Source organism: Leguminivora glycinivorella, chromosome 23, assembly GCF_023078275.1.
Source record: "Leguminivora glycinivorella isolate SPB_JAAS2020 chromosome 23, LegGlyc_1.1, whole genome shotgun sequence".
Taxonomy (NCBI): Eukaryota; Metazoa; Arthropoda; class Insecta; order Lepidoptera; family Tortricidae; genus Leguminivora; species Leguminivora glycinivorella.
In genome coordinates, this window is record NC_062993.1 from 2,176,954 (window position 1) to 2,202,002 (window position 25,049).

A 25,049-nucleotide genomic window follows, 5' to 3' on the forward strand; every position below is an offset into this window, starting at 1 on the left:
TCCTAATTGGACTACAGTCCCGCTAGAGCGAGTTTTGTTAACAACTACTGTTTGTGTTCTATTGCTGAGGTAAGAAGACATAAAGTTTAGGGCATTTATAGACAAACCATAATGTTCTAATTTCAAAATGAGCGTTCCATGATCCACACAATCAAAGGCTTTTGAAAGATCACAAAATATGCCAATTGCATCACAAGAATTTTCCCAAAAATTATATATATGTTTAATGAGTACCGAAGCAGCATCGGTCGTGGAACGGCCCCTTGTGAAACCGAACTGTTTGCTTGTAAGTAATCTATGTCTGTTGAAGTGTCCCAGTAGATCATTTAACATTAGCTTCTCAAAGACTTTACTTAGTACAGGAAGTATTGATATGGGACGGAAATTGGTTATATCACTCGAATCACCCGATTTAAAAAGCGGTATGACTTTGCTACATTTCATAAGATCTGGAAAGGTGCCTTGTGAAATTGAAATATTATATATTAGATTTATGATTGCCATAGTGTATCTCTCTGATTGCTGTGTTGCATTTGATAGGCGTTATCAGCAGCACCCATCAGGGGACACATGCAGGGTTGTGGTAGGTTATTCCTGCGGACGCGAATAACAATTGCCCCCCCCCCCCCCCCCCCCCATTTTTATAAAGAACTTGGAGGAACACAGATTTACACTTTCAACTTTGACAAAGATTTTGTCTGTAAATATATTACTTTTCCTACTTTGTATTGCGAAAAGAAGAATAAATATGTCTAAAAATGAAATAGCACTACTTCAAGAATTTCTTGAACTAGAAAATTAAAGTTAATGGCGGTATGAAAAAATCTGAGTTTCGAGCCCCCGGGAACCATAGCGGGAACTAAATTCACCCCAAATAAAATTCCACTCTTAGCAATTAAGTGGTGGAAAGAAAACGAAATCGTGATATTGCAGGGAAAGGTTGCTTGCGTATCGTCTACACGACACAGTGAAATTCTTAAGCTGCATCCACACTAAAATATAAAATCAACACACACTTACACAAATACAAACATACACACACAACTTATACAAATTGCTTAAAGAAAAAAAAGCTATAACACAAAAAACCACATTCATTACAACTCTGCCCAGCAGCCACTCAAATAGGCTAAGACAAGATTGGAATGTCTATAACTCTATATCCCCATTCGTATTCCTATCACAACAGTATGCAGATTATCATAAAAACGCACAAGACACTGCTAATTGTATGCAAATGTGGTTATTTTACACAAAGGCATATCTCGTTTTTATATATCTGTCGTTTTTTCTGCCTGCCGGTCGGAAAATGACAACTTTCGTCCCGATGCGTAGCGAAGTTACCGCTTTCCGGCTTCATTGCATTACCTTAGGCCACTAAAAATGCGTCTGAACAGGACCTGTTAGGTTAGGTTCTAGGTTAAGCTAGCAGGGGACGTGTATTTTTAATGCACTTGCTAGGTATTGATTAAGGACAGCCGAGGTGTTGTTGTGCATTGACTTCACGTAACATTGGCTATTTTTTTTTAATGCCATTTCATGAAATGGATACTCAACCTTATTTGTAGTTGGACAAAAAAATTGTCACATACTTAATGTTCGACCGGAAAATGTTCGACCTGACGAACATGACTATTGACCGCTATTGACCCTCTTTTTGTATTTTTTCCGACTCTGATGGAACTATCGAGCACCGAGGAGACTTGAACTCACGACTGACTATTTTTTTGCAAAATTAAGGGTTAAGCGGTGTTTATTCGTCTTTATGTATGACTTTTGTTTTGTCCTCAAACCAGATATATTATCTACCAAATTGTTAACCCATTTGAACGCTTTGCCTACACGCTAATACCTCTAAGTTAGTAAATGACGAAAATAATTATCTGTCAAAAGGACAATTGCTTTGACAGCGTCCGCCATAGCATCTATAGGCGTTGCTGGCGTCGTGAGCACGGACGCAACACACACGACGCCTTTAGGTGTTCTTGCCGGTCAAAGAGTTAAACCGTTTATTGCGCCTACCCTCAAAATATTATACTATATAATCCTAGCAGCCTGCGAAAAACCGAACTTTACTGCCGATGCCGTGCAATATTCTTAGAATTATTGTCAATATCATAAAGTCAATGACGTATGACCCCCAACACCAGTTTACGCAAGCATGTTCAAAGTTAAATTACAAACGATTCTATTCTTAAAACTTGTTAAAATATAACTATATTTATCAATAATAAGATCTATAATCGATTGACAAGAATGATCGAAAACATGCTCTTAAAATCTCGTGTTCGTGACAAGGTTGGAAATCTTGAATTTTAATGATTATCGTTGAATTTGAAGCAAATAACTTTAGACTAATGTTTGTGGGAGATCAGATAAATGAAATACTTGTGTTTGTAGGTTGCGTATATGTGTTTTTGTAGTAACCTTAGTATGTTAAGGGACTTAAGGGTTAAAAGTCAATGGACTTAAGCCCACTTGCACCAATCACTTAACTCAGGGTTAGTGGGCTGTCATCTGTCAAATTCGATATAAAATGGTGGGTTAACCCTCCATTTTCGTTCGTGCAAGTGGCCCTTAAACACACAGCTGTAGGCCTAGCACATGATTGCCGTGAGAGTATGTCGCCGCGAGATAGATCATACGTCTTATTTTAACTGTATTAATGACATAAGGACGGGTAGTCTATCTCGCGGCGACATACTCTCGCGGCAATCATGTGCTAACCCTGCCGATCGACCGATACAGAGGCAGTGTTGCTAAATATTACAGAACTAGAACCAAAGAACACGATATTTATTAAGTATAGTGGGTAAACAAGTTAAAACAATGTATAAAATGTGTTTTATTTTTCACAAATTTACATGGTTTATTTGATAAGCTATGGCTCTATTCAGCCATATATACTAATTATAAATGGGAAAGTGTGTGTGTCTGTTTGTTTGTCCGTCTTTCACGGCAAAACGGAGCGACGAATTGACGTGATTTTTTAAGTGGAGATAGTTGAAGGGATGGAGAGTGACATAGGCTAGTTTTTGTCCCTTTCTAACGCGAGCGAAGCCGCGGGCAAAAGCTAGTTTGTTATAAAATAGATACCAGACACTAAAGAAAAAGCGATCAAGCCCACTGGTGGCGAAGCCGGGTACCTATTTGTTACTTAAGAGTCTTAAGATAACTACCTAATATGAGTAATATGTATTCTGTGCTTATGATTTGGACCATTTTTTTTTTTTTTTTTTTAATAATTTATGGCCTGGATGCGAGTCCTTTAAGCCAAGTCTTTGTTTTATTATGTTTAAAGCACTTCATTTAAACAGTTTTATGGCATATTATGCACTAATAATTTGTTTTAAAACACTTCACTTGTTTAAATCTTCAGCGAGGTATTTTTAATATACTTGTACAACGGAACGTAACTGTCAACGTTTTTGAGAATGTCGGCAAGGCGGCGGGGGACATTATTATTAAACACTTCACTTAATTCACTTGCGAGGATAAGTCTTTCAAATGCAAACACTTGACATTTAAATATAAGGTGCTCCACATCTGCAATACTACCATTCTGGCAGTGAGGACATGTACCATCGGCTATTATTGAAAATCTGGCTAAGTGCGCTGGTGCACGATTGTGACCAAACCTTAATCTGTTTATGGTGGTTATAAAACTTCGACTTCCCATCTTCATCTTCTCATACCAAGGTTTTCCAGGTAATTCAGATTGAATACTAGCATACCATCTTCCTTTTGTTTCCCTGTCTCTGGTCCATAATTCCATCCATATATCAACAACATCAGTTTTAACAGAGGCCTGACAATCCGTCAGGGGAACTCTTGTGGCACATCTAACATCCAATTCATGGATCCCTGAGTAAGCAGCTTTGTCAGCAATTTCATTCCCTGTTATACCAGTGTGGGAAGGAATCCACATAAAATTTATATGTACATTATCATTTTTGAACTGTAATAGCATCATTTTAATTTTGTACAAAATGAAGTTATCCTTGTAATGCAACTGATTATTTTGCAATCCATAAATCAAGCTAAGTGAATCAGTAAAAATAAAGAAATGTTTATATTCTGACACTCTCATTATAACTTTCAGGGCCTCAAATACTGCATAAGCTTCAGCTGTGAATATGGAACATAAATCGTGCAACCTAAAGCTCTGTACAAATTTAGTTTGCGGATCATACACTGCACTTCGCACATGAGATTCAGTTTTACTACCATCTGTGTAAAGTTTGTAATAATTAGGAATTAGCGATAAGAAATTTAGGAAGTCAGTATTATTATTGATAGACTTTGTACATACGGTTATGTTTATAACTTTACTATTAAAATTATCTTCATAACATGGCCAAATTTCATTTTTATATACATTAGAAAATTTAGCTTCCACCTGTAAGAGTATTGTTGTTAGCTTAGGGAGTTGGGGATGACTCTTTATTCTTTTAATTATACTCTGATTGTTTTTAGCATATATCTTAATTAAATATCTGTAAGCTAACAGCACCCATCTGACTGGTAGAGGCATTGTTTTGGTCTCTACTTCCATTGCTCTTATTGGGGTTGAACACATTGCCCCTGATATTATTCGCATTGCTTTATTTTGAATTATTTCTAACTTATGTGTATGACAGGTATTCATATGTACAAGAAAACTATAGTCGAAATGACTTCTGACAAGGGTTTTATATAGTAAAGACAGTACTTGAGGGTCAGCACCCCAAGATATACCTGCAAGACATCTCATAACATTTAAACCTTTAACGGAATTAGACATTATATGTTTAGCATGTAAACTAAAATTTAAATGATTATCTATGACTACACCTAAAAATTTATGGGATGGAACTTCTCTAATTATCTCATTATTATATACAATATTTACATTTGATGTATCTTTGCTCAATATTAATAACTTGCTTTTGTCTGGATTTATTTTTAAATGTAAGTAATTGTTGTAATAAATATAAAGTTGATTTAACGCATCATTAATATGAGCTTTAGCTACATCTAAATTTGAATTAATAGAATATATTACAAGATCATCTGCAAATTGCAGTATATTAACATTAGAAGTATTTACAAATGAGTTAATCTCACTAGTGTATAAATTATACAATAGAGGAGACAGCGTTGCTCCTTGCATAGTGCCTTTGAAGACTTGTCGTGGTCCGTGTAATATGTTATTAAATTTAACATACAGCTCTCTATTATCTAAGAAATTAAAAATCCATTCGCAAAGTTTTCCTGGGATATTAAAATTGGACAGAACTTTTACTAAAATTGTAGGGTCAACATTATCAAATGCCCCTTGTACATCTAAAAATATGCAAACAGCATGTGACTTGTTGTAATTTGCTAGTTTTAAATCAGAGATAAGAGATATGAAGCTGTCAGAACAGCTTCTACCTCGTCGAAATCCATTTTGAAATGAAGGCAATATGTTGTTGGCCTCCACATACCAATCAAGTCTAGTTTTAATCATATTCTCAAAAACTTTACCTACACATGAAGATAAGGAGATTGGTCTATACGAATTTGCCTCACTAGGTGGTTTGTCTGGTTTTAAAATAGGTATTACACACTGTGTTTTCCAGGATGGAGGTATTTTCCCTTGTAACCAAAGTAAATTCATGACTCTTAATAAAACTTTTTGACCGTTAATGTGTAGTTTTTTTATAAGAAAATATGGTATATCATCTAAGCCTGGGGTAGTATTTTTCCTAGATTTCAAACTTCTAACAAATTCTTCCCAAGTAAAAGGTTGAATAAGATACCTAGACTGATCATTATCGTTGTTCATTTCGAAAAAACTTTCTAAAGACCTACAATCGTTATTATTACCTTGACTAAGTTTATTTAAAAATGGTTCTATAAATTCATCGTTTTTATTTACCTGCTTAGATTTTAGTCCTTTAAAACGTTTAATATTATTCCAAATTAACCCAATTGGTGTACATCTATTTAAAGTTCCACAAAAATTACGCCAACTATTAGTCTTTTCCTCAGATATTGTTCGTTTTTTAAGAGCAACGAGTTTTTTGTAAGTTATATAGTTTTCTAAGGATGGATTAGACCTGTAATATTTTAATGCCTCATAGGCTTTAATGACACTGTCCTGACATTTTTTATTCCACCAGGGAACCGGTGGTCTGCTAATGAAATTATTAGTTCTAACAAATTTTGGAATACACTGTATTTTTAATAGGTTGAGTTCAGAAATAAATTTCTCATATGACTCTATAGGATCATTGTCATTTAAAGGAAAATTAGAGAAAACCTCTTCTGAAAGCTCTTTATACTTATCCCAATCAGCTTTAGCATATATAAATTTATCTGTCGGTTCACTTACTTGATACTTTTCAAGAGAGGTCTGCATACTAATTATAGTAGGATAGTGATAGCTACCCATAGGGTCATCATGGACTTTCCACTCACAATGAGGTGCTAGACTTGCACTGCAGAAGCTAACATCGATCGCTGAAGGATTTCGATTGGGGTAAGTTACAGTTGTTGGATTTCCATTGTTTAAAATACACAAGTCTAAGTCACTAATAATGTCAAACAAAGTGTTACCCCTCGGTTGATTAGAAACGCAGCCAAACGCTGCATGATGTGCATTAAAATCTCCTGAAACTATTATGGGTGTTGGTAATTTCTCAATTATGTGTTGAAGTCTATTTAGCCTTATGCGTGGACGGTTTGGAGGACAGTACACGCATAAAACTGATAAAGGTCCTCGGTTAGTCATGATTGAGATCGCTATATTTTGAATACTCTCATAAAAATCGGTCTGTATAAAAGTATGTTTATATATATTTTTAACCAGTATAGCGACTCCGCCGCGACCATTATCAGCATATTTGCAGAAAATATTATATCCAGGTATCCTAAAAGCAGTAGTTGGTTTTAACCATGTTTCATTAAGAAGACAAACATCTATATTATTATCTTTTAAGAAATTTATTAGCAAGGGTTTTTTATTTATAGCTGATTGAATATTAAATTGTGCAATTTTAAAAAGTGAAAGATCCATTATTGAATATTCTTAATAAACATTTCTTCAATTGAATGTTTAGTGATTGGGAGGGAATCGGTCTTATTTGCTAACTCTATGAGAGTGGTCACAACTGCATTCATTAAGACGTTGTTTTGTAGCAATTCCTTTTTTATATCAAACGTTGGTGTTTCTGCTGGTGAAGCTGTAGAAGGAACATTAGTTTGGGATTGTGGTTTAGCAGGTTTCGATTTATTTGTCTTGTCAGTCAGTTTTTTGTCTATTATCGCCGGGAATTCTACTTTACGAGTTTCAGCTTTAGAAGCATAAGAGATGTTTGCCTTCTTATCCATTATTTTTTTAAGCTTTATTGGACAAGCTTTTGAAATTGCCAAGTGAGGGCCGCTACAATTGGCACAGCATAACTCGGTTGGTTTATCGCACTCCTTATAGAAGTGGTCGCCTGAGCAAATGGAGCAACGCTGCTTTCCGTTACAAACTTTTGCCGCGTGATTGAATTTAAAACATTTAAAGCATTGCAGTAACGGAGGGACATATTCAAATACACGGTACGAGAACAAGTCGTACTGTACGTCATCTGGTAAAACATTTGATAGGAATGTTATGCTCACAGTCTGTAGGGGAATACGGTCCTGTCCAACTTTTTTTGTGAATCGCCGTATTGCGATTATTTCATATATTGAGCTTAACTTTGTGTACAAGTCCTTGTTTGAAATGTTGGTCGGTACAAATCTTATTATGCCAGTTTTTTCAATTTGGGTTGCCGGAATGTACGCCTTCATATTATATTTAGCCAAAAAGGCGTTGTTGTTTAAGAAATTATTAGCAGTGTTATATTGTTTAAAAACAACTGCGATTTTGTTTGCGTTTACACGCTGTATTGCCGTGACACCTTTGATATCCGTCGTGAAGATGTGATTTAAGAAAATTGGGCTTTTATTTCCCAATTTTTCTTTCGGGTCCTGTTGTTCAACGAACACTTTAAACTCTACTTTTCCCGAGTTTTCAGGGTACAGTCTTTTATAGTCCGGTTTAAAATATGGTAAGTACGCATTGTTCAATTGCTCACCCCCGCCGCCATCGTCCGTGCCGCTGCCGTCCGAGCCGTCGATTTTGGAGCGTTTTAGGGTGGGCGGGTTTGTCCCGCCCCCCTCATCGCCTTTCATTCTTAACACAATACCTATATATTTATTTACAACTTTACATACAGTATATACAAATTAAGCTATTAAAACTCAATAAATTATAATTTTAAAGATTGGAGCGAAAATTTTTCGACTACTTTTTTCAAATTCCCGCCAAAGAATCTGATTTGGACCAAAGACTCCATATAGACAGATAAAATAAAGAAAAAACGTACCTCAGAACCATAGAGAAAAAGGTACGGTGGCCTAGATGGCATTACACCTTTGGGGGACGCTCGGCTAATTGGTGCTAATATTAACATTTGACATTTCAACACATATCAAGCTAAGAATATGGGCCAAATTGTCAAAATTGAGGTTCAAAAGTTTTAAGTCTGTGTCGAGACTTCGAGAGATGGCAGTCTATGCACTGTGATTACACATTTTACTTTGATAGTAACTCTCTATAAAACTCGATCCTCTTGTACAGTCACCGGCATAAGTAAGTGATGATTTCTGTACCTTATCACATTAACATCTTGTTTGAAATGTCATACAAAAGTTCTCAAATGATTAAGAGCGACAAGGTACAGAAATCAGCACTTATGTATGCCGGTGACTGTACTAATATGATAAGAATTTAAAAGAAAAACACGTAAAAGAAATAAATCATCACCCTCAAATATGTAATACTAGCTTTTACCCGCGGCTTCGCCCGCGTAATAAAAGTATTCTTATTGAAACGTTTACAAAAAATAAGATTTTCATTTGGATCCGTAGGTTTCTTTGTAGGTACATCTGTCCGCGATTATTTCGATTAAGGTAAAGCGGGGCAATTCTCGACTGGAGGGCCATTGTAACTGATCTATTTGCTGTACGGTCCGGTTTTGGCTGACTGTACCTTACACATATTAGTATTGTTTTTAAAAAAAATCTTGCAATAATTGTAGAATTGTTACACAGCGACCACAGCGTAGGTAGTAGGTACGAATATGTATGTATTTTACCTATATAAATATTTATACTGGGGAAACTTCATACAACCCACATAGCCAGTATCTCGACGCTATGGTCGGTAGGGTAAAAAGTACTTCCTTGCATTATCGCTTACAATTTTTTCCATTTTGCTTATACTTATTGCAAACGTAAACATATAAAAGGCAAGCAAACAACGATCTTCTTACAGCAGATTGAATGTAATAGTTATTACGGATGCAGGATACTCGCCGATGCCTACTTACTAATACCTTCCCACTGAGCCACCTGCATTTTACACTGTCTAGATATCAATTGCCGACCGATTATTCCGACCCCAATCCCTATCCCTATCGCTATCGCTATCGCTATCGCTATCGCTATCGCTATCGCTATCGCTATCGCTATCGCTATCGCTATCGCTATCCCTATCCCTATCCCTATCCCTATCCCTATCCCTATCCCTATCCCTATCCCTATCCCTATCCCTATCCCTATCCCTATCCCTATCCCTATCCCTATCCCTATCCCTATCCCTATCCCTCCCTATCCCTATCCCTATCCCTAACCCGTTCCTGTCCCTGTCCCTGTCCCTGTCCCTGTCCCTGTCCCTGTCCCTGTCCCTGTCCCTGTCCCTGTCCCTGTCCCTGTCCCTGTCCCTGTCCCTGTCCCTGTCCCTGTCCCTGTCCCTGTCCCTGTCCCTGTCCCTGTCCCTGTCCCTGTCCCTGTCCCTGTCCCTGTCCCTGTCCCTGTCCCTGTCCCTGTCCCTGTCCCTGTCCCTGTCCCTGTCCCTGTCCCTGTCCCTGTCCCTGTCCCTGTCCCTGTCCCTGTCCCTGTCCCTGTCCCTGTCCCTGTCCCTGTCCCTGTCCCTGTCCCTGTCCCTGTCCCTGTCCCTGTCCCTGTCCCTGTCCCTGTCCCTGTCCCTGTCCCTGTCCCTGTCCCTGTCCCTGTCCCTGTCCCTGTCCCTGTCCCTGTCCCTGTCCCTGTCCCTGTCCCTGTCCCTGTCCCTGTCCCTGTCCCTGTCCCTGTCCTTGTCCCTGTGCCTGTCCCTGTGCCTGTCCCTGGCCCTGTCCCTGTCCCTGGCCCTGTCCCTGTCCTTGCCCCTGTCAAATTATCATGCTATGAGGTGAACTTTGAAAAATCCTTTCTTAGTGCTCCTCTATGAAACTTCCGTGTCAATTTGAAATCTCTTGAACCAGAAGTAAAGATAAAAACTAAAGCTATACTTATGACTATTTTGGATATTTTAACCCCATTGCACAACAACAGGGGAGAAAATTTCTTTTCCACCTCATTAGATTTTAAAATCGTTGTATTTAACGTGATCAGCGACCCGATAAACCATAAAAACGATACCCATATTGTGTTTTTGACTTTACCCCCTTTGCACCCCTTTAGGGGTCAAATTTTCAAAAAACCTGAAACATGTATTTAGTCATATGTCTTTAGGAATCCTCCTGTGAAGTTTCGAATAAAATAGTCAAACTAATCTTGTTTCCCCATACAAACTTTGAACCCCCATTTCACCCTTTTAAGAGGAGAATTTTGAAAAATCCTTTCTTAGTGCTCCTCTACGCCATATAAGGAACCTATGTGCCAAATTTGAAATCTCTAGGACCAGCGGTTTCGGCTGTGTGTTGATATGTCAATCAGTCAGTCAATATCTTCTTTTATATATTTATAAACCCCATTGCACCACAACAGGGGAGAAGGTATTTCACTTCCGCCTCGTTAGATTTTAAAAACGTTGTATTTATCGTGATCAGCGTCCCGATAAACCATAAAAACGATACCCATATTGATATTTTGACTTTATCACCCCCTTTTCACCCTTTTAGGGGTTAAATTTTCAAAAAACCTGAAACACGTATTCAATCATATGTCTTAAGGAATCTTCCTGTGAAGTTTCGAATAAAATAGTCAAACTAATCTTGTTTCCCCATACAAACTTTGAACCCCCATTTGACCCCTTTAGGAGGTGAATTATGGAAAATCCTTTCTTAGTGCTCCTCTACACTATATAAGGAACCTACGTGCCAAATTTGAAATCTCTAGGACCAGCGGTTTCGGCTGTGCGTTGATATGTCAGTCAGTCAGTCAATATCTTCTTTTATATATTTTTTTGATATTTAAACCCCATTGCACCACAACAGGGGAGAAGGTATTTCTCTTCCGCCTCGTTAGATTTTTAAAACGTTGTATTTATCGTGATCAGCGACCCGATAAACCATAAAAACGATACCCATATTGATTTTTTGACTTTATCACCCCCTTTTCACCCTTTTAGGGGTTAAATTTTCAAAAAACCTGAAACACGTATTCAGTCATATGTCTTAAGGAATCTTCCTGTGAAGTTTCGAATAAAATAGTCAAACTTATCTTGTTTCCCCATACAAACCTTGAACCCCCATTTGACCCCTTTAGGAGGTGAATTTTGGAAAATCCTTTCTTAGTGCTCCTCTACACTATATAAGGAACCTACGTGCCAAATTTGAAATCTCTAGGACCAGCGGTTTCGGCTGTGCGTTGATATGTCAGTCAGTCAGTCAATATCTTCTTTTATATATTTTTTTGATATTTAAACCCCATTGCACCACAACAGGGGAGAAGGTATTTCACTTCCGCCTCGTTAGATTTTAAAAACGTTGTATTTATCGTGATCAGCGACCCGATAAACCATAAAAACGATACCCATATTGATTTTTTGACTTTATCACCCCCTTTTCACCCTTTTAGGGGTTAAATTTTCAAAAAACCTGAAACACGTATTCAGTCATATGTCTTAAGGAATCTTCCTGTGAAGTTTCGAATAAAATAGTCAAACTAATCTTGTTTCCCCATACAAACTTTGAACCCCCATTTGACCCCTTTAGGAGGTGAATTTTGGAAAATCCTTTCTTAGTGCTCCTCTACACTGTATAAGAAACCTACGTGCCAAATTTGAAATCTCTAGGACCAGCGGTTTCGGCTGTGCGTTGATATGTCAGTCAGTCAGTCAGTCAGTCAGTCAGCTTCTTCTTTTATATATATAGACTAGCTTTTACCCGCGGCTTCGCCCGCGTAATAAAAGTATTCTTAACTATAAAACTCCCGTGAGACTCATACATATTTAAAAATATTTTAAGCGGGTTACTCACGTCGAACGCTATATCGACTTAATACGTGAGTAACCCGCTTAAAATATTTTTAAAAAAGTATTCTTATTGAAACGTTTACAAAAAATAAGATTTTCATTTGGATCCGTAGGTTTTTTGTAGGTACATCTGTCCGCGATTATTTCGATTAAGGTAAAGCGGGGCAATTGTCGACTGGAGGGCCATTGTAACTGATCTATTTGCTGTACGGTCAGCCAAGAACCTTACACCGCTTTTTGGCTGACTGTACCTTACACATATTACTATTGTTTTAAAAGAAATTCTTGCAATGATTGTAGAATTGTTACACAGCGACCACAGCGTAGATAGTAGGTACGAATATGTATGTATTTTACCTATATAAATATTTATACTGGGGAAACTTCATACAACCCACATAGCCAGTATCTCGACGCTATGGTCGCTAGGGTAAAAAATACTTCCTTGCATTATCGCTTACAATTTTTTCCATTTTGCTTATACTTATTGCAAACGTAAACACATAAAAGGCAAGCAAACAACGATCAGCACTTTGAATGTAATAGTTATTACGGATGCAGGATACTCGCCGATGCCTACTTAAATACTAATCCCTTCCCACTGAGCCACCTGCATTTTACACTACCTATCTCTATCCTTGTCCCCGACCCCGTCCCCGTCCCGTCCCTACCCCCTACTCTCCCTATCCCTATCTCCGTCCCCGTCCCCTATTCCTATCCCTATCCCTATCCCTATCCCTATCCCTATCCCTATCCCTATCCCTATCCCTATCCCTATCCCTATCCCTATCCCTATCCCTATCCCTATCCCTATCCCTATCCCTATCCCTATCCCTATCCCTATCCCTATCCCTATCCCTATCCCTATCCCTATCCCTATCCCTATCCCTATCCCTATCCCTATCCCTATCCCTATCCCTATCCCTATCCCTATCCCTATCCCTATCCCTATCCCTATCCCTATCCCTATCCCTATCCCTATCCCTATCCCTATCCCTATCCCTATCCCTATCCCTATCCCTATCCCTATCCCTATCCCTATCCCTATCCCTAACCCGTTCCTGTCCCTGTCCCTGTCCCTGTCCCTGTCCCTGTCCCTGTCCCTGTCCCTGTCCCTGTCCCTGTCCCTGTCCCTGTCCCTGTCCCTGTCCCTGTCCCTGTCCCTGTCCCTGTCCCTGTCCCTGTCCCTGTCCCTGTCCCTGTCCCTGTCCCTGTCCCTGTCCCTGTCCCTGACCCTCACCCTGACCCTGTCCCTGTCCCTGTCCCTGTCCCTGTACCTGTCCTTGCCCCTGTCAAATTATCATGCTAGGAGGTGAACTTTGAAAAATCCTTTCTTAGTGCTCCTCTAAGGAACTTCCGTGTCAATTTGAAATCTGTTGAACCAGAAGTAAAGATAAAAACTAAACCTATACTTATGGCTATTTTAGATATTTTAATCCCGTTTCACAACAACAGGGGGGAAAATTTCTTTTCCACCTCATTAGATTTTAAAATCGTTGTATTTATCGTGATCAGCGACCCGATAAACCATAAAAACGATACCCATATTGTGTTTTTGACTTTACCCCCTTTGCACCCCTTTAGGAGTAAAATTTTCAAAAAAACCTGAAACATGTATTTAGTCATATGTCTTTAGGAATCCTCTTGTGAAGTTTCGAATAAAACAGTGAATAAAATAAATAAAAATAAATAAATATTATAGGACATTCTTACACAGATTGACTGAGGCCCACGGTAAGCTCAAGAAGGCTTGTGTTGTGGGTACTCAGACAACGATATATATAATATATAAATACTTATATACATAGAAAACATCCATGACTCAGGAACAAATATCTGTGCTCATCACACAAATAAATGCCCTTACCGGGATTCGAACCCGGGACCGCGGCGCAGCAGGCAGGGTCACTACCGAGTGAAACTAACATTGTTTCCCCATACAAACTTTGAACCCCCATTTGACCCCCTTAGGAGGCGAATTTTGAAAAATCCTTTCTTAGAAGTCATCTACACTATATATAAGGAACCTATGTGCCAAATTTGAAATCTCTAGGACCAGCGGTTTCGGCTGTGTGTTGATATGTCAGTTAGTCAGTCAGTCAGTTTCTTCTTTTATATATTTTTTGATATTTAAACCCCATGGCACTATAACAGGGGAGAAGGTATTTCACTTCCACCTCGTTAGATTTTAAAAGCGTTGTATTTATCGTGATCAGCGACCCGATTAATCATAAAAACGATACCCATATTGTTTTTTTGACTCACCCCCTTTTCACCCATTTAGGGGTTAAATTTTCAAAAAACCTGAAACACGTCTTTAGTCATATGTTTTTAGGATCCCTCCTGTGAAGTTTCGAATAAAACAGTGAAACTAACATTGTTTCCCCATACAAACTTTGAACCCCCATTTGACCCCCTTAGAAGGCGAATTTTGAAAAATTCTTTCTTAGTGCTCATCTACACTATATAAAGAACCTACGTGCCAAATTTGACATCTCTAGGACCAGCGGTTTCGGCTGTGCGTTGATATGTCAGTCAGTCAGTCAATATCTTCTTTTATATATTTTTTTGATATTTAAACCCCATTGCACCAAAACAGGGGAGAAGGTATTTCACTTCCGCCTCGTTAGATTTTAAAAACGTTGTATTTATCGTGATCAGCGACCCGATAAACCATAAAAACGATACCCATATTGATTTTTTGACTTTATCACCCCCTTTTCACCCTTTTAGGGGTTAAATTTTCAAAAAACCTGAAACACGTATTCAGTCATATGTCTTAAGGAATCTTCCTGTGAAGTTTCGAATAAAATAGTCAAACTAATCTTGTTTCCCCATACAAACTTTGAACCCCCATTTGACCCCCTTAGGAGGTGAATTTTGGAAAATCCTTTCTTAGTGCTCCTCTACACTGTATAAGGAACCTACGTGCCAAATTTGAAATCTCTAGGACCAGCGGTTTCGGCTGTGCGTTGATATGTCAGTCAGTCAGTCAGTCAGTCAGTCAGTCAGTCAGTCAGCTTCTTCTTTTATATATTTAGATTATGATATTCATAATTCATTATAAATTTTATAATATATCCTTAAATAAATTTTCTACTTTTAATTAATTATTTACTTACTAAACTATACTTTTGTTTGACATAACATTTTTTCGTTACAGACAAAATGGCGACACCTACAGAGTTACCAGCGGAGCGAGTGAAGCAAATGTTCAGCTGGACCACTGCGTAAGTCCACACACTAATCATAGATGGCGCTATTATCAATCCGCTGAGTTACAACTCTGGCGCAGTAAATGTAAATAAAACTGTGTTAATTAGCTTTGAAAGCGTAGTAGGTAAATGGTTAATTGTTTTTAACTATTATATAAATAAGAAATAAAAACATACTAAACTATTTAAACGGAGATGGTTTACGAATTTTAGTTAAACTCATAATAAATTTTAGCGTAATCTTTAATTCATTGAAAAAGACAGTTAACTGCAGGTGGCTGCAGTGATATCAATTTATTTGACGGATGATCGGGAAGTATTTCTGATTATGACTGTATTGAGACTAGTGACTGGCTGGACATCACGAAATATACACGGTGTAGCATAATGAAACTGAGTAGGTAATTTAAACGGCGTATTCTGGATTTTATCGATAAAAAATATTTTATTCTAACTTAGCACCAAAGGTTTTTTAACAGCGTTGATGCCTTTATGATATGAGACAATACAGATTCACTATCATTGTTGATAGATGTCAAAAATACCTTTCAATAATTAGGTTTGTAGAAGAAAAATTTAAAAATACATTTTTTCTACTCCCGAACTGTTATTCGTCATTTACAGGGTCGTGCACAGATCTTTAAAACCCTACATAAAGGTCTATTCCCCAAAGCCAGCGTCCGCCGGCTTTCCGCGCATGCGCGCAGTATCGAAAAAACTGAAAACGCATTGTTTGGCTCTGTAACCATGGCAACGCCTTATAACGACACTGCGGACGTGCGCGGGAAGGCTTTGCGCAGCCGAGCTGACAGTGCAAACCTTTGAGTCAAAATACAGGAAACAGTGTGAATTTCACGAAATTTATTCAAGAAAACTATTAAAAACTAAGTGCATGGTCGTAGAAAAAGTATTGTATGCAACGGTGTTTAACCGAGTCAAAAAATACTCGTGGCGTCTCAATAACAATTTTCGGCTTCGCCTCAAATTGTTACCCACACCACTCGTCTTTTTTGACCTCCTTTAAACGCCTGTTGCATAAAATACTATTAAATGTCAGTTTTATTAATAGAATTTACTTTTACAAAAAATTGTTATATCATAATAGGACCGGTCTGGCCTAGCGGGTAGTGAAGTGACCCTGCCTGCTAAGCCGCGGTCCCGGGTTCGAATCCCGGTAAGGGCATTTATTTGTGTGATGGGCACAGATCTGATTTTTGTTCCTGAGTCATGGATGGCTTTTATGATTAAGCGTATTTGTATATTATATATATCGTTGTCTGAGTACCCACAAGCCCACAACACAAGCCATCTTGAGCTTACCGTGGGGACTCAGTCAATTGTGTAAGAATATCCTATAATATTTATTTATTTATTTATATTTGCTCAAACTAATATGACATTTTTTCTTCCTTTTGGTCACAGAAGCGCATGGTTACAATTATTCGGTTTTTTTCATGTTACACCGTGTTAAACTAAGTGCGTGGCTTAGATTGAACCGCTATAATACGTATAAGTGCCATAACTGGTTCAGCTGGAACGCAGACTTGTGGAGGTATTCCTGTGAGAGTAAAAGCAATGGCTGCGAAAGGGTCTAGAATTTTCTCGAGTACAAACTTAAGAGTAGCTGAATTGAGAGGTGGAGCCGGTCAAAAAAACCAAAACAGTACGATATTTAGAGTTATTTTAAGCTTTATACGGGACGTAGGACTGACTCATGTATTCAGGTTTTAGGTAAACAGTTTGCATTAAAAGCGAAAATAACAAAATAAATCCATACTAATATTATAAATGGGAAAGTGTGTGTGTCTATTTGTTTGTCCGTCTTTCACGGCAAAACGGAGCGATGAATAAACGAGATTTTTTTGTGTGGAGATAGTTGAAGGGATGGAGAGTGACATAGGCTACTTTTTGTCTCTTTTTAACCTGGCAGGCAATTATGGTCGCGCTCTAAATGATAAAACATCTGCACGGGTAGCATGGTCGCGCGATAGACGATAAAATATCAGGCCGTCCCTATCGCACTTACTAATAGTGCTGGTAATTCCCTAAAATGGGGGGTGGAAGTTTGAATTTAACGCAATTTTCGAATTTAACGCGAGCGAAGCCACGGGCGAACGCTAGTAACGCAATAATTCCGGTATTTTTGTATGGATGTACAGAGTTGGTGTAGTAGTGAGTGATGATAGTAGGTCAATCAATATGATTTTGCTGCTGCACGTTTATACTCACTAATGAAGTGCCTATAAGCTTTTCTTGAAGGGTTCAAGGTCATACCGGTACTTCCGAACCCTCATTAAAGAGAGAAACCTTCAATATCCTTTACTCATTGTCATATGTGCGTAGTTTAATCAAATTTTGGACATTAGTAATCTCGTACAATCCATTTAGTGCGCGTTTTCCTTCACCGGCACGGCACCGAGACAGGTGATGTTTCGACATCAGTCGCCATTTTTGAGGGTCAACCTGAGGTCGACTACTTGTAAAGATGGATTTACGATATGGATTTTTTAGTTCATATAAAGACAAAGGAATAAGTAGAATAGATCGGAATAGATTGAATAAATTTAATTTTTATGTTTTTTGACTTTTATTTAATGTTTTGAATTTTATATATTATTATTTATATTTTATATATTTTTTTTTATTTTTTATTTTTTTGTTTTGAATTTTATTTATTATTTTATATATATATATATATATATATATATATATCTTATACTATTAAACGAGCAATTCTTGTATATTTATTTATTTATTTATTTATTTATTTATTTATTTATTTATATATACCGACGATCTCGGAAACCGCTCTAACGATTTCGCTGAAATTTGTTTTGTGGGGGTTTTCGGGGTGAAAAATCGATCTAGCGTAGCCTTAGATCCCGGAAAACGCGAATTTTCGAGTTTTCTTGAGTTTTTCTTTCGCATTTGTAAACGTAAAATATGGTCCTTAATTTCGCCGCGCGCGCATCGATTCCGCGTAGCTCAGTCGCACGAGGTCGGTCTAATGTACGCAGATAGATCGTAGGTGTCAGGGTTTCGAATCCCGGCCAGAAATTAAGTTTTTGTTTTTTGTCTTTTTTTTTGTTTTTGTATTTATAAGAGTTTTTTTTTATCTAAAGACGTGATATATTAAAATAGAACCGAGCGAAGCTCGGTCGCCCAGATATTATATATATATTTTAATATTTTTAATTTTTATTGACGATTTTTAATGTTTAAATTCTGTTGCTTTTATTGTATTTAATTATATTCTTTTACTATGGGTTTTACCTGAAATATTTTTTTTTAATTGAATTGAATTGAATAAGTAAGGGAAGAGTTGTCACTAGGTGTCAACAGTGTCGCGTCGGCCAAAAATGTAATATTAAAACAGTTTACAACTTATATTACAAGCAGAAGGAATTGAAAACATATTGGCTAAAAATTGTTGAGCATTAGGCCGGCAACAGACAGTCTTAAAAATTCATAATCTTAAAAAAAAATTGTATGCAAATTGACACTGACAGATCTGTCAGTGTCAATTTGCATACAATTTTTTCTTATACATCAGTAAATGCAAGTTATTTGTAGTGACACTAGTGACATCTAGCCGCGTATCTGACAGATCTGTCAGTGTCAACTTGAACTGTCAATTTGCATAGAATTTTTTTTAAGATTATGAATTTTTAAGACTGTCTGTTGCCGACCTTAGACTTTTTGTTCGTCGCGTCATCTATTGACAAGTAGCGGTAATTTACGCTAGTTGACACGTGATTGACGCGGCTAGATGTCACTAGTGTCACTACAAATAACTTGCATTTACTGATGTATAGAGTTACTATACAACTCTTCGATTCGATTTTTTTTAAAGTAAGAGCGAATCGTCTAGCACGGTATAGACATGTAATGCGAAGGGATGAAAGTCATGTGACGAGAGAGAAAGAAATTACGAATAAATATCCACATATCACGTCACAGCGTAAGAGAGGGGGGGGGGTGTCATACATGGACATACTAAATCTAAATGTGACAGACCATGTTAAAGGGATACAAAAAAGCGTGTTTAGCGGTCTTGAATATTTGATAGAATTGTCACTTATGATGAAACAAAACTTTGGAAGCGGATTACCTATATCGCATAATTCGCATATAATTAATTTACAATTCATCCCGACGTTTCGAACACTTTACAGCATTCGTGGTCAACGGGTGACTGAGGAAAGAGCATTCGTGGTCAACGGGTGACTGAGGAAAGAGCATTCGTGGTCAACGGGTGACTGAGGAAGGTAGGTCACCTAATTGATAGTCCGATAGGTAATACAAAATGATTACCTAAGTTGTACTCCTTTCGCCCAGTTTCTAGAAAATATGCAAAAAAAACTAGTATCAAAACTCGTGTCATTTCCTCGCTGACACTAGGACATACCAACATAACATCCTCAATGATGCAAGTATTACGAGAGCTGACCCGGTGACGCAAGAGCCACTTTCGAGTGACGCCCGCCGGCGCGAGCGCAGGCCCGATAACCCAGATGCTGGGTACTTGACAGGCTATTGTGGACCTTATTTGCCTTTGCCTTTCTCTTGGTATGTTTGAAGTGTTATGATGTCAAGATTTAAATGATGTGAAATGATTATATTTTAGCTATGCTAATTTTACAATCATGGTAAGAGAACTTAGTAGCAGTGCGAAACTGGAATAACCTAAGAAAACAATATAAAAATAAATTACTTAAAAACGATTTTTTTTTTAATTTTAAGCTTTAATAACTCTGATTTGACTGATAATGTAGGTATTTAGACTATACTGCTCTGTATTTAAAAAAAAATAGGTACCCTCAGTCCCTACGCATCACAAAGCACAACCGTTTACAAATAGAATCTAGATTTAGCATTTTTATCGTATGTACCATCATATTTAGTTTTAAGGTTTCAAACACAATACCTGTTATTGTTTCTTGAATAAATATATGAGTATGAGTATGAAAAATAAATAATGTATTTTATATAACAAACCAGTCTGACAATCGCATTGTCACAAAATATTTAAATACCTCATTGTTTGTATTAAATTTCATAATATATCACACCTAAAAAAGCATAGGTATAGGTACCTCAACAATATATGGAAGAGCAGCGCCATCTCTTAGTAGGTTACAAACCGGTTGTATATGCCATCTATTGCTACAATAGCGTACTCGTTCTCAATGTGGTTACTTAGATTAGAACTAGATGGCGCTTGTGGTATCATATCATTATAGATTCGCAATATAGTACCTCTATTATTATCATTTTATTATGATATCTTTTGCGGTTACGTTGACAGTATTATGTGTAGTTTATTGGGTGTACCTTATTATTTCCTTGTGTCAACCACATATGGCAATATGTCTTTAGAAATAAATAACAATCTGGACGACTGTGGATTTATGTTGTACTAGCTTATGCCCGCGGCTTCGCTCGCGTTAGAAAGAGACAAAAAGTAGCCTGTCACTCTCCATCCCTTCAACTATCTCCACTTAAAAAATCACGACAATTCATCGCTCCGTTTTGTCGTGAGAGGCGGGCAAACAAACAGACACACACATTTTCTCATTTATAATATTAGTACGGATTTTTTAAATTAGAGGTAGAAAAATATATTTAACTGTACCTTTTTTATATAGTAAATAACACTTTCGACGTCATATCATTTCCTTTTGGACGGGGAGTACCTTACTCCATAACTTTAGCGACACTGCTCTACATGTCTGCATTAAATCACGCTCTAGGTGTTTTAAAAGAGCAGTATATATGTATATCATGTAAATAATGTACCATACCATAACCAGTCCGTCGACTGTTCACCTCAATCTGAGGTCACAGTTTTAGGTAAATCGGGTCTCTGCGACAACTTTTGAATTTTAATGTAGACCAGTTTTTGGCCAGCCAAGTAGCCACTTTGGCGACTTTGTGGCAAATTGTAAAACTTCTATGAAATCACTGAAATTGAAATAATGAAATATATTAATCGAAATCTACGCTGTATAAAATAAACGTGCCTAATCGTTTCTGCCCAGTAAGAACAAAACGTAAGTTATTTATTTGTTTATTTTATTTATTTAACTTAATATATAATACAAAAAAAATTTCACATCCAAAACATACAAACCATCATCAAAATCCACAGTGCAGGCTTCGTCAACCGCGTAAATAACTAACCTAACCACAAAATTAAAATTTTGAAAAAACCCCCGACCGCGACATAGTGGACCGATTTTCATGAAACATGGCTAAGAACACTCCCGACTAATTCAGCTTTCAAACAAAAAAACTAAATCAAACTCGGTTCATCCGTTCGAGAGCTACGATGCCACAGACAGACACACACACATACAGACAGACAGACAGACAGACAGACAGACAGACAAACAGACAAACAGACAAACAGACAGACAGACAGACACATACAGACACGTCAAACTTATAACACCCCGTCGTTTTTGCGTCGGGGGTTAAAAATCATCCGCAACAAACTTCTTCCAAACTACATCACTAATCATCCACCACATGCTTCGTCAAGAGTACATGTACAAGTACATGATGAAATCTGCAACAAGCTTTGTCCAAACCCCTAGCACAGAATATATAATAGCCCCTAGCAATACCTACCTACACGCTCCCATTAAGACGATACGGTAGGGGTTAATTCTCCATACAAACGCTCTCGACTGTTTCCTCCCTGGTTTTTGAAGATAGAGCAATGATTTTTTCAACACAGATTGTTATTATTTTTATCTGTGTCGGACCGTTTTGATTTTTTTGATATTCTGCTTTTTAAAGACTCTAGAGCCAATCAAAAATTTCCAAAAACGGCCTTTTTCATTGTGGCGCAAAAAAAGGTGTGATACTGAAGATTGGTTACAATTAACCAAAAAAGCTAAACGGTCCGACATAGATTATTTAATTGTTATTCAGATTCTCAAATTTTGTTCCGATTGATTAAGTTTTGAAGGAGGAAAGAGTCGAGAGCGGAACCTCGATTTTAAAGATTTTTTTGAAATATCTTTTGACTGAGTTGTTCTTAATGGACAATTTTTTTTTGATAAATCTAGTTAATAATACTTGTATATTTAACTAAAATTCCCAAGTTGAAAGGGGGGCTCTCTTCCATTTTAGCATTTTGGCTACCGTATCCTCTTAATCCCCAAGACGACAATTAAATATGTGCCCGGTGCAAACCTAAGTTTGACATTCCCTGGTTGCGTTCAAAAAATAATAATATGAAATGTGTATAATAATAATATGTAATGAATGCTGTCTGGCATTAAGTCCGCCTTTTGTACTATAAGTTTTTCTTTCTTTGTGTGCAATAAAGATTAAATAAATAAATAAATAAATAAAATGTTAACATTGCCAAAACTCCTTAACACTTTCACAGTGTCATCAACATTGCTAATTTAGCTTGGACGTATAAATAAAGAACATTCAAGAACAAAACCAACATGTATGTATATATCAGATAATAATTATGTTCTCATTAACATTACATTATTTAAATACTATATACAGGGCACCATTTTAAAGGGTCCTTCATTTGCAATAAAGACGAATTTCTATAAGAATTTTAGATAAAACGATCCTATTGTACTAAAAGCATAAAGTCCGTTCTATGATCGAATGACACATATGTACAGCCTTCTTAAACATTTTCCCCCTTATTCATAAACGTTCACTAAAGTTATGAAGCCGATAAAGTTCGTTTATCCCTTTCTATCACACCAATGCATCGGAAAGGGACAAACGAACTTTATCGGCTTGATACCTTTAGTGGCCGTTTATGAATAAGGGGGTTTAACTATAATCAATTCTTATTGCTAAAGATATAAGGTATAAATATGGTCGGTTAGTTGACTTAAGTTGTAAATGATAGTTCTCTTTAGGTTTGATATTGTTTTGTTTTTCCGCTTTCTACCTTTTGCTCTCGCTTGTTATATTATAATAATGTTAGGTAACTGTTGTAATCGTTGAAAATACTTATTGTTTTTTGCTGGCTTTTTATGGAGATACCTACATTCAAGCTGCAGATAGAAAGACAGATAATTTATCGTGCTAGTTTGTACTATACAGGGTGTTTGGCACATTAACCGACAAAAATTTTTGGGGGGTTCGTGGTATCATTTCCTATATTTCAGTCCTTGGAAGTCTTGGAAAACCGGTCCTCAGTAGTTTGGTCTCATAGCGAAGAGTATCGACATCAGATGCAGACAGGGTATTAGTCATCAGGTCCTCCTTGCTGCCTCAACTGCTCTGGTGCCTAGGTTATGTTTTTTACAACGCGTTTAATACATATTTTGTACTTCACAAGAATACCAATTTTTAGATACAAGGGTGAAAATATCACTAGTAAATTTTTAACTCCGACGCAAAAGCGAAGGGGTGTTATAAGTTTGATGTGTCTGTCTGTCTGTGGCATCGTAGCTCCCGAACAGATGAACCGATTTCGATTTAGTTTTTTTTTTCAAAGCTGAGTTAGTCGGGAGTGTTCTTAGCCATGTTTCATGAAAATCGGTCCACAAGGTCGCGGTCGGGGGTTTTTTCAAAATTTTAATTTTGTGGTTAGGTTATAGAGTTTTTTAACCTCAAAACGATTCAAGAAATGTACTATTTATTAATAGCTATGTATTTTCCTCTAAAACGTTTACACTTATGTGTAGCACAGAATATATAATAGTACAAGTACAGAAGGCTCACTCCTTTGATTTTCACAAAACGCCGCCATTCTAAATTCTTACCTACATTAATAAACGGACCGCACGCAAGCAGCCGACATTGAATTCTATTGCGCCGCGCGAAGGTCGTCATCATTGAATGGGCCGCGAACTCGCGGCCGTAGGCATGTACTTGTAGCGCGGCGATAGAATCGCGAAGTGAGCCGCCCCTGTGTGTAGCTAAAATTGGCGTACCCATTACCATACAACATCAAACCTTGCCTACTTCTATTATCTCGGACGACCCTCACCTTTGCAGCTTTGGCTGAGAGCTCTTGGAACCTTCGTTCATATTCATACGCAAGTTTATTTTTAAAGTCAAGTGCAAAATACTTGTGTTTGAATTATTTAGACTCGTGTAGGCTAAACTCGCCTCATTCGGTGGCACGCCTAATTCTTTATTCTTTATTTATTTATTCCTTAAATTAACATTAACAGCCTAGCTAAACATGTCAATCGTACAGGAGGGTAAAACATGAAACACACAGGAGGGTATAACAATATCGGTGAAACAACCAGAATTCGTCTTTCGGAATAGTGCTTCAAAGCTTGTATCACCGAATTAGGCGTGTCATCGAATGAGGTGAGTTTACCCTACCACGTATAATACAAATAATATGATACAAAGCACCGATGTATTTTTGTTTTGGTATAAAAAAGTCTTTGATCGCAAACCTCGAACTGTCATAAATTCTGGAATCGATGAAAGTTAAAGCACATTATTTCTCTTAAAATAATACATTTTTTTACATGCCTACATAGATACATACATACTGATATTCATACACAGAAAACAACAAATATCTATACGGTACAATTGGTACAAATATAGGACCATGGTTTCGC

The 25,049-nt window shown here is 37.3% G+C and overlaps 1 protein-coding gene and 1 long non-coding RNA gene across 2 annotated transcripts in view; both read left to right on the forward strand.

The window, feature by feature from the left end:
* Positions 1–25,049, forward strand: part of LOC125238257 (ABC transporter G family member 23) — a 165,317-nt gene that overhangs the window by 28,713 nt on the left and 111,555 nt on the right. Inside the window, exon 2 of the mRNA XM_048145533.1 lies at positions 15,420–15,486. Coding sequence (XP_048001490.1) covers positions 15,420–15,486 — 67 coding nt within the window. The remainder of the gene's footprint in view (positions 1–15,419; positions 15,487–25,049) is intronic.
* On the forward strand, positions 3,254–4,352 carry LOC125238258. The gene is made up of 2 exons (XR_007178419.1): positions 3,254–3,708; positions 4,103–4,352. It is a non-coding gene; the product is annotated as an uncharacterized LOC125238258 (long non-coding RNA).